The sequence below is a fragment of the Diceros bicornis genome, chromosome 14 (assembly GCF_020826845.1).
Source record: "Diceros bicornis minor isolate mBicDic1 chromosome 14, mDicBic1.mat.cur, whole genome shotgun sequence".
Lineage (NCBI taxonomy): Eukaryota > Metazoa > Chordata > Mammalia > Perissodactyla > Rhinocerotidae > Diceros > Diceros bicornis.
The window spans coordinates 29,993,859-30,011,834 of record NC_080753.1 but is presented as its reverse complement, the minus strand read 5'-3'; the positions used below and the strand labels follow the sequence as shown (position 1 = coordinate 30,011,834).

General features: G+C 37.4%; 1 protein-coding gene across 2 annotated transcripts in view; it reads right to left on the bottom strand.

Moving 5' to 3' along the window:
- The window catches only part of ILRUN (inflammation and lipid regulator with UBA-like and NBR1-like domains), a 97,093-nt gene that overhangs the window by 35,895 nt on the left and 43,222 nt on the right, over positions 1 to 17,976 (bottom strand). The window contains exon 3 of one of the 2 annotated variants that reach the window (XM_058554568.1): positions 15,952 to 16,149. The exons of the other annotated variant lie outside the window; for it this stretch is intronic. Coding sequence (XP_058410551.1) covers positions 15,952 to 16,149 — 198 coding nt within the window. The remainder of the gene's footprint in view (positions 1 to 15,951; positions 16,150 to 17,976) is intronic. 2 annotated transcript variants of the gene reach the window in all.

Genomic DNA, 17,976 nt, shown 5'->3' with positions numbered 1-17,976 from the left:
TTTCTTTCATAGATTGTGCCTTTGGTGCTGCATTTTTAAAAAGTCATTGCCACATCCAAGGTCATCTAGATTTTCTCCTGTGTTATCTTCTAGGAGTTTTATAGTTTTGCATTTTACGTTTAGGTTTATGATCCATTCTGAGTTAATTTTTGTAAAGAATTTAAGGTCTGTGTGTAGATGCATTTTTTTTTTGAGTGTAGATATCTAGTTAATCCAGCACCATTTATGAAAAGACTATCTTTTCTCCAGCGTATTGTCATTGCTCCTTTGTCAAAGATCAGCTGACTACATTTATGTCAGTCTGTTTCTGGGCTCTCTATTCTGCTCCATTGTTCCATTTGCTTCTTCTCTCACCAATCCCACACTGTCTTGATTACTGTAATTTTATAGTAAGTTCTCCAAATTTGTCTTCTCCAAAACTGAGTTGGCTATTCTGAGTTGCCCTTTTCATACAAAATTTAGAATCAGTTTGTTGATAACCCACACAATAACTTGATGGGATTTTGATTGGGATTGTGTTGAATCTATAGATCAAGCTGGGAAGAACTAACATCTTCACAATATTGAGTCTTCCTATTCATGAATATGGAATCTCTCCACTTATTTAGTTCTTGTTTGATCTCTTTCATCAGAGTTTTGTTGTTTTCCTTGTATAGATCTTGTTCATATTTCAATAGATTTATACTTAAGTATTTCATTTTGGGGGAATGCTAACATAAATGGTAACACATTTTTAATTTCAAATTCAACTTGTTCATTGCTGGTATACAGAAAAGTCATTAACTTCTGTATATTAACCTTGTATGGTGCAACCTTGTTACAACTGCTTATTAATTCCAGGAGTTTTTTTTGTTGATTCAGATTTTCTACATAGATAGTTATGTCATATGCAAAAAAAAAGAGAGAGAGTTCCATTTCTTCCTTTCCAATCTGTATACCTTTTATTTCCTTTAATTTTCTTATTGCATTAGCTAGGACTTCCAGTACAATGCTGAAAAGCAGTGGCCTTTTCCTTACCTTATTTCTGATCTTAGCAGGAAACTTCTAAATTCTCACCATTAAGTATGATGTCAGCTGAAGTGTTTTTGTAGATCTTCTTTATCAAGTCGAGGAAGTTCCCCTCTATTCCTATTTGCTGAGAGTTTAATCATGAATGGGTCTTGAATTCTGACAAATGGCTTTTCTGCATCTATTGATATAAACACGTGATTTTTCTTCTTAGCCTGTTGATGGGATGGATTACATTAATTAATTTTTAATGTTGAACCAGTCTTGCATATCTGGGATGAATCCTACTTGGTCATGGTGTATAAAATTCTTTTTTTGTGTGTGAGGAAGATTAGCCCTGAGCTAACATCTGATGCCAATCCTCCTCTTTTTGCTGAGGAAGATTGGCCCTGGGCTAACACCCGTGCCCATCTTCCTCTACTTTATATGGGACACGGCTACAGCATGGCTTGACAAGCAGTGAATTCATCTGAACCTGGTGCTTTCTGTTTTGTAAGGTTATTAATTGTTGGTTCAACTTCTTTAATAGATATAAGCCTATTCAGATCGTCTATTTCTTTTCATGCGAGCTTTGGCAGATTGTATCTTTCAAGGAATTGGTCCATTACATCTAGGGTATCAAATTTGTAGCCACAGAGTTGCTCTTATTTTTATTTTTTTATTTTTTGTGAGGAAGATCAGCCCTGAGCTAACATCCATGCTAATCCTCCTCTTTTTGCTGAGGAAGACCGGCTCTGAGCTAACATTACTGCCAAACCTCCTTCTTTTTTTTTCCCCAAAGCCCCAGTAGATAGTTGTATGTCATAGTTGCACATCCTGCTAGTTGCTGTATGTGGGACGCGGCCTCAGCATGGCCAGAGAAGCGGTGCGTCGGTGCGCGCCCGGGATCTGAACCCGGGCTGCCAGTAGCGGAACACGCGCACTTAACCACTAAGCCATGGGGCCAGCCCTAGAGTTGCTCTTAATATTCCTTTATTATCCTTTTAATGTCCAAGCAATCTGTAGTGATGTCCTGTCTTTCATTTCCGATAATGGTAATTTGTGTCTTCTCCCCTTTTCTCTTAGTTAGCTTGGCTAGTGGCTTGCTGATTTAACCGATTTTTTCAAAGAACCAGCTTGTGGTTTTGTTGATTTTCTCTACTGATTTTCTGTTTCCAATTTCATTGATTTCTGCTCTCACTTCTATTACTTCTTTTCTTCTGCTTACTTTGGATTTAATTTGCTCTTCTTTTTCTAGTTTCCTAAGGTGCAGCTTAAAGATTTCAGGTCTTTCTTCTTTTCTAATATATGCATTCAATGCTATAAATTTCCCTCTAAGCATTGCTTTTGTTGCATTTCACAATTCTGATAAGCAGTATTTTCATTTGCACTTGCTTCAAAGTATTTCAAAATTTCTCAAGATTTCTCTTTGACCCATGTGTTATTTAGAAGTGTGTGGTTTAATCTCCAAATACTTGGGAATTTCCCACTATCTTTCAATTGTTGATTTCTAGTTTAATTCCACTGTGGCTGGAGGAGATATATTGCATGATTTCTATTCTTTTAAATTTGTTAAGGTGTTTTATGGCCCAGAATATAGTCTATCTTGGTGAATGTTTCATGTGAGCTTGAGAAAAATGTGTATTCTGCTGTTGTTGGATGAAGCAGTCTGTAGATGTCAATTATATCCAGTAGACTGATGTAACTGAGCTCAACTATATCCTTAATGGTTTTCTGCCTGCTGGATCTGCCCATTTCTGACAGAGGGGTGTTGAAGTCTCCAATATAAGTGGATTCATCTGTTTCTCCTCACAGTTCTATCAGTTTTTGCCTCACATAGTTCGACACTCTGTTGTTAGGCACAGCAACATTAAGGATTGTTATGCCTTCTTGGAGTACTGACCCTTTTATCATTACTTAATGCCCCTCTTTATCCCTGATAACTTGCTTTGGTCTGAAGTCTGTTCTGTCTGAATACAGCTACTCCTGCTTTCTTTGGATTAGTGTTATATATCTTTCTCCATCCCTTTATTCTTAATATAGAGCTATCTTTATATTAGAAGTAAGTTTCTTGTAAACAACATACGGTGGGATCTTGTTTTGTGATCCTCTCTGACAATCTCTTTCTTTTAATTGATGTATTTAGACCATCGAGGTTTAAAAGTGATTATTGATAGAGCTGGATTAATACCCACCATATTTGTTAATGTTTTCTATTTTTTGCCCTTGTTCTTTGTTCCTACTTTTGTCTTCCACTGTTTTTCTGCCTTTTGTGGTTTTAACTGAGCATTTTATATGATTCCATCTTCTCTCTTGTCTTAGCATATCAATTATACTTATTTTTTTTAGTGGTTGTCAGTGGTTACATTTACAACTAATCCAAGTAAAGTCTGAAATGACACTATACCACTTCACGGATAGTCCAAGTATCTTATAACAGCAAAATATTCCTAATTTCTCTCTCTTGTTCCTCGTATCTCTGTTGTCATTCATTTCACTTATACATATGCATATATATACACATATACAAGATACATAATTGAATACACTGTTGCTATTATTATTTTGAACAAACTCTTTATCTGCCAGATCAATTAAAAATAAGAAAAATGAAAGTTTTAATTTTACCTTCACTCAGTCATTCTCCAATGTGCTTCATTTCTTTGTATAGATCCTAGTTTCTGACCTATATCGTTTTTCTTCTCTCTGAAGAACTTCCTTTAATATTTGTTGCAAGGAAGGTCTACTGGCAACAAATTCCCTTAATTTTGGTTTGTCTGAGGCAGTATTTCTCCTCAACTTTTGAAGGATAACTTCACAGGGCACAGAATGCTAGGTTGGTGGGGGGGTTTTCTCTCAATATATTAAATATTTCACTCCACTCTCTTCTTGCTTGCATGGTTTCTGAGAAGTCATATATAATTCTTACCTTTGCTCCTCTATTAGTAAGCTGTTTTTTTCCTCTGGCTTCTTTCAAGATTTTTTCTTTATGTTTCATTTCCTGCATTATGAATATGATATGTCAATGTGCAGTTTTTTGGGCATTTATCCTGCTTGGTGTTCTCTTAAATTCCTAGATGTGGTTTGGTGTCTGACATTAATTTGGGGAAACTCTCAGTCATTATGGCTTCAAGTATTTCTTCTGTTCCTTTCTTTCTTCTTCTGGTATTCAATTATGTACTTCTTTTGTAGTTGTACCACAGTTCTTGGACATTCTGTTCCATCTTTTTTCAGTCTTTTTTCTCTTTGCTTTTCAGTTTTAAAAGTTTCTACTGACATATCCTCAAGCTCAAAAATTCTTTCCTCAGCTGTGTCCAGTCTACTAATGAGCCCATCATAGGCATTCTTCATTTCTATTAGTTTTTGATCTCTAACATTTTTTAAATTTTTTCTTAGAGTTTCCATCTCTCTACTTACAATACCCATCTGTTCTTGCATGTTGTCTACTTTTTCCATTAAAGCCCTTAGCATATTAATCATAGATTTTAAAAACCCCTGGTCTGATAATTCCAACACTCCTGCCACGTCTGACTCTGGTTCTGATGCTTGTTCAGTCTCTTCAAACTGTGTTTTGTGCCTTTTATTATGCCTTGTCATTTTTTGTTGAAAGGTGCACATGATATACTGAGTAAAAGGAACCACAGAAAAGAGCCCTTTAATAATGCAGTGATAAGGTGTAGGTGGAGGGGAAACATTCTGTAGTCCTATGATTAGGTCTCAGTCTTTTGGTGAGCATGTGCCCCTAGACTGTGAACTTCACCAGTGCTTCTCAGGTTTTTTCCCCGGCTTTAGATGGAACAGGATGGCTAAGAGGACTGGAGCCAGCTAGAGTTGGTTATTTCCATTCCCTTAGGTCAGTTAGGCTCTGATAAAACCACAGCAGGTTAGGCTGTGGTAAAATAATTTCTCCTGAGGGCAAACCTTGTTAAGAAGAACAGAATACTCTGGGTAATTTCAAAATAGTTACTTTTCCCCTCCCCCTGCCAGAAGCATTAGGGGATTTTTCTCCAATATTCACTGTGAGAACCTGGTAGAGATCCTCGAGGTAAAACTCACAACAGTGTGGGGACACCGCAGGAATTTTTCTCTTTCAGGCTTGTCCACACTGAGCCTCCAGTAATTTGTCAATTACAGTTCCTGTTTTTCTACCCCAGTACTGGTTCCCGCAGAGGTTTCTGTGATTCTCTGTATAATTTTCAGTGCACATTAGGCTACATATTCTGTCTTGGGTACTCCACACAAGCCATCAATGACCTGGAATCTTTCACGCCACCCTGAAGATCCCCCCAGGACGCCAAAGAAATAGATCATTTGGATATCTGAGATGAAAAAACCTTAAGGAATCTTTACTAAGAAAAGTTCATACAAGACAAGTTAACAGTTGAGGAGGGATTACTAGACAAGGTTTCACAATATAGTCAGATCTTTTAATAATAACAACAAGAATGTTAAGAAGAAGAAGCATCTAACGCTTATTCAGTGCTTACCATGCCAGGTGCTGTTCTAAAAGCTTTTACATGCATTAACTCCTCTAATTCCCTCAAAACCCTATGAGGTAAGTGCTGTTTTCCTTAGTTTATAGATGAAGAAACTGAGTCATTAAAAGATAAAATAATTTCCTAAATGGCACACTGTTATTACACTGTTGAACTAGAAGTCAAACCCAGACAGTATGACTTCAGAACTCATGCTGCTACTCTACTGTCCTTCTTTACAAAAAAAAGAATATTTAAGACTTTAACTATAAATGAGCCAAGTAAGTTATGGTTTGTTCATTTTTAGCAAGCAGCCCAGATTCTATTTTTGAGACGGCTGTCTAATATATTTTATTATTTGGTCACTATTTATATATCTTACCCCAACACAGCAAAAAGAATTATCGACCCATAGAGACAGAAAGTACATTAGTGGTTGCCAGGGGCTATAGGAATGGGGAGTGATTGCTTAACGCATGTGGGGTTTCCTTTTGGGGTGATAAAAATGTGTTGGAACTAAATAGATGACAGTTGCACAATACTGTGTACGTATTAAATGCCACTGAGTTTTACACTTTAAAATGGTTATTATGTGAATTTTATCTCAATTTAAAAAAAAGAAAGAATGATCCAATGGAATGGTATGCAACTAATAAAAATTGTGTTTTTGAAAGTAATGACAAGGGAAAAGGTTCTAAAATATTAGTGAGTAGGAAAAAAGTAGGTTACAGAACTATATGTAGCACAACACAAAAATTTTTTTCCTTTTAATATTTGGATACATATATTACCAGTGTCTATATCTGTATAACAGAATAAATGTTTTCTTTTTTCTTCGTATTTTCTATGCCATTTATTTCTTTTATTATGAGAACAAATCTATTTTCAAAAGAATTTAATCACAAATAAGTTTAGCAATGTAACTGATTTAAAAGTCCTCAAATAAGAGAACAAAGAGAAAACAAATAAAATGGTTGAAATAAATTCAAATACCAATAATCAAACTAAATGTGAATAGTCCTAAACACACTAATTAAAATATAGAGATTGATGGAATAGTTAAAAAAAAAAAAAAAAAAGGCCCAACCATATGTTGCCTGCAAAAAACTCCAAATATAATGATTTAAGTAGGTTGAAAGCAAAAGGTTGGAAAAAATATATATCATGCAAACATTAATCAAAGAAAGCCAGAGTGGCCATATTAATATCAGATAAAGAAGACTCCATAGTGAAGACTATTACCAGGGGGAAAAAAAGAGGGACATTACACAATAATAAATGGATCATTTACCCAGAAGAAGTAATCTTAAATGTGTATGCACCTAACAAGAGAGCTTCAAAATATATGAACCCAAAACTGACAGAACTGAAAGGAGAAAGAGACAAATCCAAAACTGAAGTCGGAGTCTTCAACAGTTTCTCAGTAAGACAGAACAAGGAGACCTCCTCCACAAAAAATCTACACAGATACAGAGGAACTGAACGACAGCATCAACCAAATGAATCTAACCAAAATTTATAAAAAACTCCATTCAACAATAGCAAAATACACATTCTTTTGAGGTACACCTGATATATTCACCAAAATGGATGATATCTCCTGGGTCATAAACACCTTAACAAATTTAAAAGAATTGAAATCATACAAAACACATTCTCTGACCATAATGGAATTAAACGAGAAATGCTTAAACAAGATAACAGAAAAATCATCAAACATCTGGAAATTTAACAACACACTTCTATATAATCTATGGGTCAAACAGGAGGTCTCAAGGGAAATTAGAAAATATTTTGAACTGAATGAAAATGAAAATACAGTCCTTCGAAATCTGTAGTATGCAGCTAAAAGCAGTGTTTAGAGAGAAATTTACAGTTACAATAGACTAAATGTCCCCTGCAAAATCCTTATGTTGAAACCTAACCTCCAAAGTGACTGTATGTGGAGGTGGAGCCTTTGAGAGGTGATTAGGTCACGAGGGTAGAGCCCTCATGAATGGGATTAGTGCCCTTATGAAAAAAGATCCCAGAGAGCTCCCTTGCCCCGTCCTCCACGTGAGGACACAGTGAGAAGACTGCTGTCTATGAACTAGGAAGCCGGCACTCACCAGATACCAAATCTGCCAGCATCTTAATGTTAGACTTCCCAGCCTTCAGAACTGTGAGAAATAAATTTCAGTTGTTTACCAGCCACCTAATTTATATTATTTTATTATAGCAGCCTGAATGGACTAAGAAAATAGTATTAAACACCTACATTATAAAAGAAGAAAGATCTCAAACCAATGACCTCAGCTTCCATCTTAAGAAACTAGAAAAAGAATAAAATAAACCCAAATAAAGGAGAAGGAAAGAAATAATAAAATTAAGAGCAGAAATGCATGTTAATGAAAACAGAAAAACAGAGAAAAATCAATGAAACCAAAAAGCTGGTTCTTTGAAAAGACCAATAAAATTAAGAAATCTAGGGGCCAGCCCCGTGGCTTAGCGGTTAAGTGCACGCGCTCCGCTACTGGCAGCCCGGGTTTGGATCCCGGGAGCGCACCGACGCACTGCTTCTCTGGCCATGCTGAGGCCACGTCCCACATACAGCAACTAGAAGGATGTGCAACTATGACATACAACTATCTACTGGGGTTTTGGGGGCGGGGGGGGGGAAGAGGAGGATTGGCAATAGATGTTAGCTCAGAGCCGGTCTTCCTCAGCAAAATAAAAAACGAGGAGGGTTAGCACGGATGTTAGCTCAGGGCTGATCTTCCTCACAAAAAAAACAAAAAAAATTAAGAAATCTATCAAGATTATTAAAGAAAAAAAGAGAGGAGACACAAAATACCATAAATGAAAGAGGGGATTATAACTACAGACATTGAAGGCATTAAAATGATAATAAAACATACTACAAACAACTCTATGCACAAAAATTCAACAATTTCATGAAAAGGGCAAATTCCTTGAAACTACTCAAGTCACTCAAGATGAAACAGATAACCTGAACAGATCTATAACTATGAAAATAAATTGAATTAGTAATTAAAAACCTTCCAAAAAGAACCCCCAGGCTCAGATGATTTCACTGACAAATTCTTTAGAAGAAGAATACCACCAATTCTACACAATTTGTTACAGAAAAAAAAAATTGGTACAATATACTAGAGTTTGTAGAGCCGCACTATCCAATGGGGCAGGCCACTAGCCACAGGCAGCTATTGAGTACCTGAAATGTAGCTCGAGTCACATGTTGAAATGATAGTATTTTGACTATACTGAGTTAAATAAAATGTCTTAAACATTTTTTAAAGTCCTCAAATAAGATTTAGGTCAGAAATAAGATCTTTTTCTTAATCACTTCTGATTTCTAAATATAAAAGAGAAACTGTAAAACTAAAAAGGAAAAATGACTTTGAAGTGGCAACTAAGCCAAAGACTAACCCACTCTAGCATTCAATTGCTTTCAAGACCATCTCAAAACAAACTACAAGTAAAACTCTTAGAAATCATAACTGGAAGGACACTGTTCACTACAAAGCAAAATCCAGAGGTTAACAGGCTCACAGCATTCCTTCCTGGAGCCAAATGTCCAATGTTAACATTCTCTTTGTAAAGAAAGGAAAGCATAAGCTCTTTAAAGATAAAAGGAGAAAAATAAACAGAGCTAAAAAAAAAAAAAAAGAAAAACAACTATTTTTTCAAGATAAAGATTACAGAATGAACTAATTTCTAAGTGATAAATATCTTCGCCATTCCAAGGAAAAACCCATTAGAGCATTATGTGGCTAGTGTCAAAGCATCATTACAGGAACAGAATGCATTTCGCTTTTCAGTAAGAAGACATCCTCTTCAAAGATTCCCATCTTTAACTACAAGACTATTGGGAGGTTTCTAAAAATAAAGTAACAGGTACATTCTGAGCAGTAATTAAGGAATATAAACTACATCAGAAAAACTAAGATAAAGCTTAAAAGCCCTATACATTGATTATTTTAAATAGTAATCATTCTGTTAAAAAAAAAAATCACATATTTTTCAGTAGTTTTATAGCATATACTGATAAATTAGGTATTCATCATGATTTGAATGGAAAGCAATTATACTTGCTTCCTTATTTATAAGAAATATGCTCTGGTCTGATTCACAGGCAAGTGTACATACACAATGGCACTTACTAAAAATTCCCATCACACAACAAATCAGTAAAACCTTAAGAATTTCTCATCTGAAATAATTTCAGCATATATGTAAACATTTTTTGTGAAGGGGAAATGTACATATTTCCTCCTCCATTGTAAGTCTTACGTTTTTCCTTGTTTTTAATATTTCTGAAATAAAAATGCATCATATAATCAAATGTGTTCATTTAATATGGTAATGGCTCTACCCCTTTCCCCTTAAGAGAAGTGGTCATTAAACTAATGATGGATATTAAAATTACTGTCATATAGGAATCAAAGAAGTGCAGGAAGTTTTATGTGTAAATGTTTTACTATGATAGGACTATACCCTCTAAGTAACTAAAGACTTTTTAATCAGATCCAGTCTCAGCTACAGCCCTTACCAATGCATACACACAAACAAGTTAAGGATTATATATATTTTTTAAAAAATGAAATCATGCCTAAGTATTTAATTTTAAAATGGTCAGTAAATAAAAATAACTATTTATTTTCTTTTTAACAATAAGTATATTAATATTTTAATAAAGAATTATATTTGGTTAAAAAAAATTTTTAAGGAACTGTCAATCCCCAAATTCAGAATTCTACAAACCTAACATTCCAGATCAAAGAAGTATCTGTTAACAGAAGGGCTCTGGCTACCATAAGAAAACAAAAGTGTTGCTTTCAAATTATATTCTTGCCTTTCTACCAAATCTTTATACATATATTTGGTCTACTGAGAAATAATGAAACTAATTATAAAGCAAACAGTGTTAGCACTAACAGTATACAATAAAACTACTCACAGTTAAATTTCAAAAATAGTTAAAACTACTATATGATGCTTCATACCTGGACTTGCAAATATTTTATTTACCACGCCTTATAGATGGATCACTGTTTCATCTGATTTCTTGATTTTCTATGCTCCATGGAGGTTCAAGACCCACATATTTGCATTTTAGAGGTTAATATGAACAGTAGAGCCATTTCACTTTGCCTTTAACCCATGTTTAACTACCTGGAAATGACCACCAAACAATCACCACCATCTGGTGGTAATACAACCAAAGGCAGGCTTCCTTCTCTGACACTGAAATAGCCCAGCACCTTATAAACTTAATACAGACCTCAGAACGTAAAGATACTTAAGGATTTCAGATTTCACTTACACTTTGAAATGTCCCTTCTAAAAACATTTCCCATACAAGTCACAATCAATTTGGATAGCATTTCTTTTATCAAAAAAGAAATCTGTTGTTTTCAAGGGCTACTCATATTTCTGATATCAGAGAATTCTAGAGATCAGAATTGAAACAGAGAGCATCTTACTGAGGACCTTCTAGAAGCAAAAGAGGCAGCCTTTTTGAGTCCAACATACAAGAGACACGTTCTGAAGGTGGGGTCAATAGGGAAAAGGGCAAGAGAACTGGCAGAAAAAGACACCTGTGTGGAGTCCAGAGAAGGTCTGTATGAAATCAGAGCTTCTTTCATAACATGATCAGTTAAAACACAGGAGAAGAATGAGGAGGAACAGTCCTGCATTACCTGGCTAGGGAGGACATTCCGTAAATTGAGAAGCTAGAACAACAATTTACAAAGGTTTTAGGAAATAGTTTGGTTTACACAGAGCAACCAACAAGTTTCCTAACGTGTGGGACATATTATGGCTTGGGAGCTTAGTAAGGGAAGTACCATTTCTAACCTCTGAGAAACTAAATGAATAATGTCTAAGTATTTAATCTACATATGAAACGTCTCTGGGGACCCATGTGAAGTATTTAACAAGAAGAGCTACTTCAAGTGGGAGAAACCATCACTAGCATATGATAACCAGAGTATCACTTGATCCTAGCCTACTTCACAACTAGAATCCCTCCAATTTAGAAGGAACCATCCCAAGTGCAAGGATAAATCTCTCCCGTGGAATTTGGAAAGAGGGTACTCTACTAGGAAGAGGGGAGGCATGTTACTGTTGGTACCAAGGCTAACATGCTGACAACTACTCATGCTGCTTACTCCTTCCCACGAGTCAAGTGTCCTACAGGAACTGTGTATTCCTAGCAGGACAGAACTCCTTGGGAACACTGATATCTACCCAACTACCTAAGAGTTTCCTCATCAATCTCAACACCCACCCTCATTCCCGCTCACTCTGGAAATGGAGAGAGGACTTGGGGACCATGTACCCCACTCTCCCTAAACCCTAACAAGCTTCAACACCTTGGAGCCAAAGTTCCTTTGTGAACCTCATAAAGCAATGAGGGCCAAACTAACGACAAAGATCATAAAACTACCTTTGCTAATTTATAACTATAATTTATAGCTAATTTATAACTTTTAATAGACCTTAGGCAAATCATTAATTCTCTCTGGTCTTCAATTTTCTCGTCCATAAAATGTAGTAGCTGGGGCCGGACCGGTGGTGCAAGCAGTTAAGTGCGTGCACTCTGCTTTGGCAGCCCGGGGTTCGCCGGTTTGGATCCTGGGCGCGCACTGACGCGCTGCTTGTCAAGCCATGCCGTGGCAGCGTCCCATATAAAGTAGAGGAAGATGGGCACGGATGTTAGCCCAGGGCCAGTCTTCCTCAGCAAAAAAGAGGAGGATTGGCATCGGATCTTAGCTCAGGGCTGGTCTTCCTCTCACACACACACAAAAAAATGTAGTAGCTAATACTTCCTTCATAAGGTAATTAATATGCAAAAAGCCTAATATAATGCCTGACGTACAGTAGGTATTAGATAACAGGTTGCATTTATCTAAGAAGCAAAAGTCTGTTAAACGATAAAATAAAATGTTTGTGCTTGAAAATAAATCTGCCAAGAATCAGACAGTTAGTGGTACTCAACCAAGGGAGCTAGAAATGTATGTGGTAGGGGAGGAGGGTTGGTTGTAAAGGTGAACATGTGAAGCTACAGGTATTTAGGGCTATGGTGATACATACGCCCCACATTATGAAGAACTGTCCACACAACATGCCAACAGCACCTCTGTTGACTCTGAGAGAGCATAACCAATCTAAAATGGGGGAAGGGGACCCATTTTGTAAATTATTAAGTATAGCAAAAATTTCTTTTGAGGAACAGAAATGAGCTGAAACAACATAAGTGTTATTATAAAAAATAAGGAGAATGAATTCTTTCTAGAGAAGACCATCTAAAGACTACAGAAGACACCACCCCACCAAAAACAAAACAAACAAAAAAACAAGGTTTGTTGTCAAAACAGAAAGATAAGGCACAGACAAGTTACCTAACTTGTCCAAGTTTGTGCCCAGGCAAGCTAGTCCTACATTCCACACTCTTATGCCTGCACTACTCTCAATGAGCTAGCAAGGTAAGAATGAGCAGAAAAACTGGGACGAGCCAATCATAGTTAACGTGGCAGTTTATTTTTTTTTCATGTGTTCATAGTTGTGGTTTTATATATATTATATTCACTTTCTGCCAGTCATTTAACATCTTTGCTATTAGGATGTGTTTCATAATCAACAGTAATCTGGATTCAATGAAATATGATAGTTTGCAAAATGGAATTAAATTTACTAGAGCAGATGAAAGGTTTACAAACTGTACTCCACAGAGCCCTGGAAGTCATCTCAGAGAGCAGGAAAACACAAGCCAAGGAGGCTCCCAATTCAACAAAACCAGTTTCATTTTTATCTTTTCCCCTTTTTAGAGGGAGCATTCATATATGCTTTTATGAAGAAAAGCACTAATTACGAAAAATGCCCGAGGGGCCAGCCCGCTGGCGCAAGCAGTTAAGTGCGCGTGCTCCGCTGCAGCGGCCCAGGGTTCGCCGGTTTGGATCCCGGGCCCGCACCGATGCACCGCTTGTCAAGCCATGCTGTGGCAGCATCCCATATAAAGTGGAGGAAGATGGGCATGGATGTTAGCTCAGGGCCAGTCTTCCTCAGCAAAAAAGAGGAGGATTGGCAGATGTTAGCTCAGGGCCGATCTTCCTCACAAAAAAGACAAAGAAAAATGCTTGAAAACCATGGAATCAGAGGAATTATTAAGATCCTCTAAAGGTATGAGATTTCACAAAGTCCTGAGAAACAACTTACAGACTATAAAACCAAGAAAGGTTTTAAATTCTTTATTGCCTCCAAAGTTAGTATATTTATACTCTATTTCCAGAATTTAAGAGGGATGTTACAAGTATAAAATTTAATGTCCCACATAGTGATAATTATTTTTAATTTAACACAAACACACACAGAAACAAGACTAGAGCTCTCAAACACTGGAGAATGCTAAGAAGAAATATCTTGGCATAAAAGAAATTTAAAAAAATCATGTATGTTGTCTTTTTCCTCCCTTAAAAATGTTGACATTCATTTAAAAAATCTACCGAGTAGCCACTCTCTGCTCTGCACTGGGCTCAGCTTTTTAAAGAGTTACAAAGATAATCAAGACATTTATCACCTTAAGTTTCAAAGGTGACATGAGACATTCATCAAATTAACTGGGTAGAAAGAGACAAAGTGCCAAAGGAAGGCAAGGGTAGCTCAGCAGTAGCAGAAACTATTTCCAACTGTGCGGGTGAGAAGACACTTAGGAGAGGTGGCCTGAATAACAAGAGTCCAGAAGGGAAGGGACAAATAATCTCTCTGCATTCTGATACATGGTTACATGTTCATTTGTTATTCAACAAATAGTTCATAGTCTAGTAGGAGAAAGGATAAGTGAACAAACACCTATAATACAATATGTTAAGTATAGTAACAAGCATGTGCATAATATTAATGAAAAAGGGAGGGATGAATTTCCTTGGGGTAGTGGGGAGAGCAAGCAAGGGGAGAGGAAGGAAGAAGGAAAGGTGACTTCAGGGCCCTGAGGATGAGCAGTAGTTTGTTGGAAAGAAGGAAAAAGATAAAGATTTCAGGCAACGGGAACTACACAAGCAGCGGCATGGAGAAGTGAAAGCATGCGATGTCTTCAGGGACTGGCTGTGGGGGAGTAAGGACGTGACAGAAGATGAAAGTGAAAATGAGGTCAGGCCCAGGTTGTGAGGAGCTTTAAGGCCCAAGCCAAGGAGTTTGGCTTCATTACAGTAGGCACAAACGTTTTAGGCAAAGAATGATATCACATAAGCACTATAAGACACCTTTTCTAACATGAAAAATTTTTGAGGCTGTAAAAATATTTTAAAAAAACATATATGAGAACATTAATTCCAAGACCCCTTGAAATAACTCCAAAGGTCCCACTGGCCTGAGTCCAGTTAGGAGCTCCCTAAGGGCAAGAACTATTTACTACTTATTTTTCTTTGGATTTCAGGACATGGGATACAGCAGAATCCAATAGGGACTGGTTTGTGATTAAGGACAATAAGACAGAACAAAAAATGTCTCCAAGGTTTCTGGCCTGATCATTTCAGTGGGGTGCCGTTGAGAAGAATATAAGTTCTGCCTGGGAGATGTTAAAATTCAGAAACCTACAAAATATTCAGGTGTTCTGTCCATAAGCAGTTAAAATACAGGTTTGGAGCTCCGAAAAGAGTTTGCAGGCACAAATATGAATTTGAGCATCGCTGTGTATGCTGTACTGGTGACAGCTGAAGCCACAAAGGAGGACGAGGTCACCGACCATGAACAGGGCCCAGCTCAGAATCTAGTAATCCCAGGGCAAAGACAAAGTTAGACAGAGAAAGAACATTCAGAGGAGGAGGAGAATCAAGAGAGGTATCATGTGATTCTAGGAAGGTACACATTTCAAAAAGTATTTGGAGTACAGTGCCAAATAACAGAGGGTCAGTCAGCATGAAGACTGTAAAGTGGCTTTGGATTTGGAAACTGGGTAGTCACTGATAAACTTTCATTGGAGTGGATAAAGGATAGATTACGTTGAAGAATAAATGGGAAACAGGAAGAGGAGATAATGAGCACAGACCACTCTGTTCAGAAAGTTTGTCAATAAAGAGGAGGAATACAAGTCTTGACAGGTCATCAGGTGGAGAGAAGTATGCAAACTCTGTGCATTATCTTCTTTTACATAGCTTGTGTCTAGACACTCTGAAGACAAGGACTACCTTCAGTATTCTTATAGCACCTACTAGATTATATAATTTAAAAAAGCAGCACTACTAAAACATTGTTTAGAAGATATATATCATACACTTTCCTGAATTTTAACTTAATTCCTAGTGTAAAAGGGAGAGTGCTAGACTGAATCAACTGGATAGTCATAAAATTCAAGTCATTTACCTGCATGGGATGACTGGTTAAAAGAGGCCCTGCCCTATTAACCTGACAGGTTCCGTGAGCAACACTGGGGATGCTATAAGATGTTACCTGAATTCCTTCACCCTGGGCTGCACAAGGACATACTCACCTCCATAGTAGAGTCCTGTAGCAGTGCACATCCGCCACTGTCCCTGATACATTCCTGCTCTGCTCGGGCTGCACATCTGGACGCTGACATCTGCAATCTCTTGGGGCTCTAGCGATCTCACCATCACCATGTTCACATGTCCAAATTGGTCTCCCCCGACATATTTAAGACAAACCCCTGGAGGCCAGGCCTCTGTCCCTGAGTTCAAGCAAAAGAAAAAAATGTTAGGCAATCAGTGGTCCTACGCTGGGTGCAGTTCATTACAAAACTGTAGACAAGGCCCTTTTGTCTCTCACACATACGTAAACCTACCCACATATCCTTGAGCCATTTAACACCTCACACAACGGATGAGAAGGAATTATCAGAATCCACAACCTCTGACCAACAGTCCATCCCTAAGAGAAGGCACATACGGCAAAAGCAAGGCAGTTCCTCAAGAAGATGTGTTTCAGGTGACCCCGGGGAAGACCACACATCACACTGAATCTGTAGAACCTAAGAATCATGTCTACAAAGACCATGGAAATGAAGCACAGACACATCTTTGGAGGACTGCTCTCTCTACTAAGAGGTAATACATGCCCATTTTCACTTGAACTTTTTAAGCTGACATTCAAAGTAAAAATATGCCTGATTGTCCCGCTTTTCCATCGAGGCAAGAGGATGAAACACATGAGGAGTAATTTCTATGCTATTATTAAAACTGCTTTTTCCCTGATGTATGAATTTTCTTCTGGAGTCCTTAACTATGAAAAGACTGAGGCTCAATAGACTGCAAATACAAGACAGAGCAGTTAAGTGAAAGTTTCATTTTCAGGTTTAAACAGTAGTGCGGGAAATTTGAACAGTAGGGTGAACTCTCCTGAAAACAACACAATGAAACTGTGGTCTCGGGGGTGATGACACCAGCCAGAGGTGCTTGCAGAAAGGATAGGAATGGCAATACAGAGAAATGGCTTTGGCAGGAATGTCTTTCCTCCTTTGGAAGTGGCAAAGATCTTAGTTGGTACCTATTCCTGTGTACCTATTTTCATGTAAACAAATCAGAAATCTATATATTGACTTGTTCTGATCAGTCATAGGTGGCCACATAGTGACTAATGTGATCTTTCCTGTGAAGCCTACCCAATATACCCCTTTTTACTGTAAACAAAACCTCTATATACCTTTTTTGGGGATTTATACATTTATTATAAAAATAAATCACTATGAAAAGTTGGACATGGCAGGGATCTCAGGACACAGCATGCTTGAAATTTACCTAATAGTACTCTAGGCTGCCTCGGTACCTTGTTCTTGAAGTGCCAGGCTGGTTTTGATACACCTGATGGCTTATTACTGAAAAAGGAACCAGAGAGAAAAGCAACCAGAGCTCTACCGCTGAGATCTCAGCCCCATAATGAATAGCACCCCCAGTGGCTCTTAGATCTTAAGAGGTAGCAGATGAAGCAGTGGCCACTATGTTTTGTCATACCCTCGTAAAAAAGCTGTCAGCAAAGTGCTCTCTTAACACTAGAGAGAGCAACTGGTTGTGGATGATACACTGACGATACACGCAAATTTTGTTTTCCATTTCTAGGGCCTATGGCCTGGCAAAAGCATATTTGTCTTAGGTCAAGAATAGCAGCAGCTGACACGAAGCACCTTACAAAATGTCCGTCTCAAAAGACCAAGATCCAACAAGGAAAATTAAACTACTGTTATTAGGGCTGAATTCACAATTATTCTTAAAACAAAAACACACACACACGTAGCAAAACAATGTCTGTTTATATGAAAACCCAAGAATGCGTCTGTTTTTGAACTTCTAGGAAAATAAGGAAAACCAAGACTGTCTGGGTGTGAGAAATACTTGGCTGTCCTGAGCAGATAACCACAAGCAGCTGAGACAGTCAGATCTCTAAGCTATGTAAAAGAGGGAGTGCTGCTATATTTCAGGGAGATTGAGTTAGCTGGTAAAACATTAAATGATTAACAAATTATGCGGCTACGGTCCTAATCTTTTTAGTACACCAGATACGC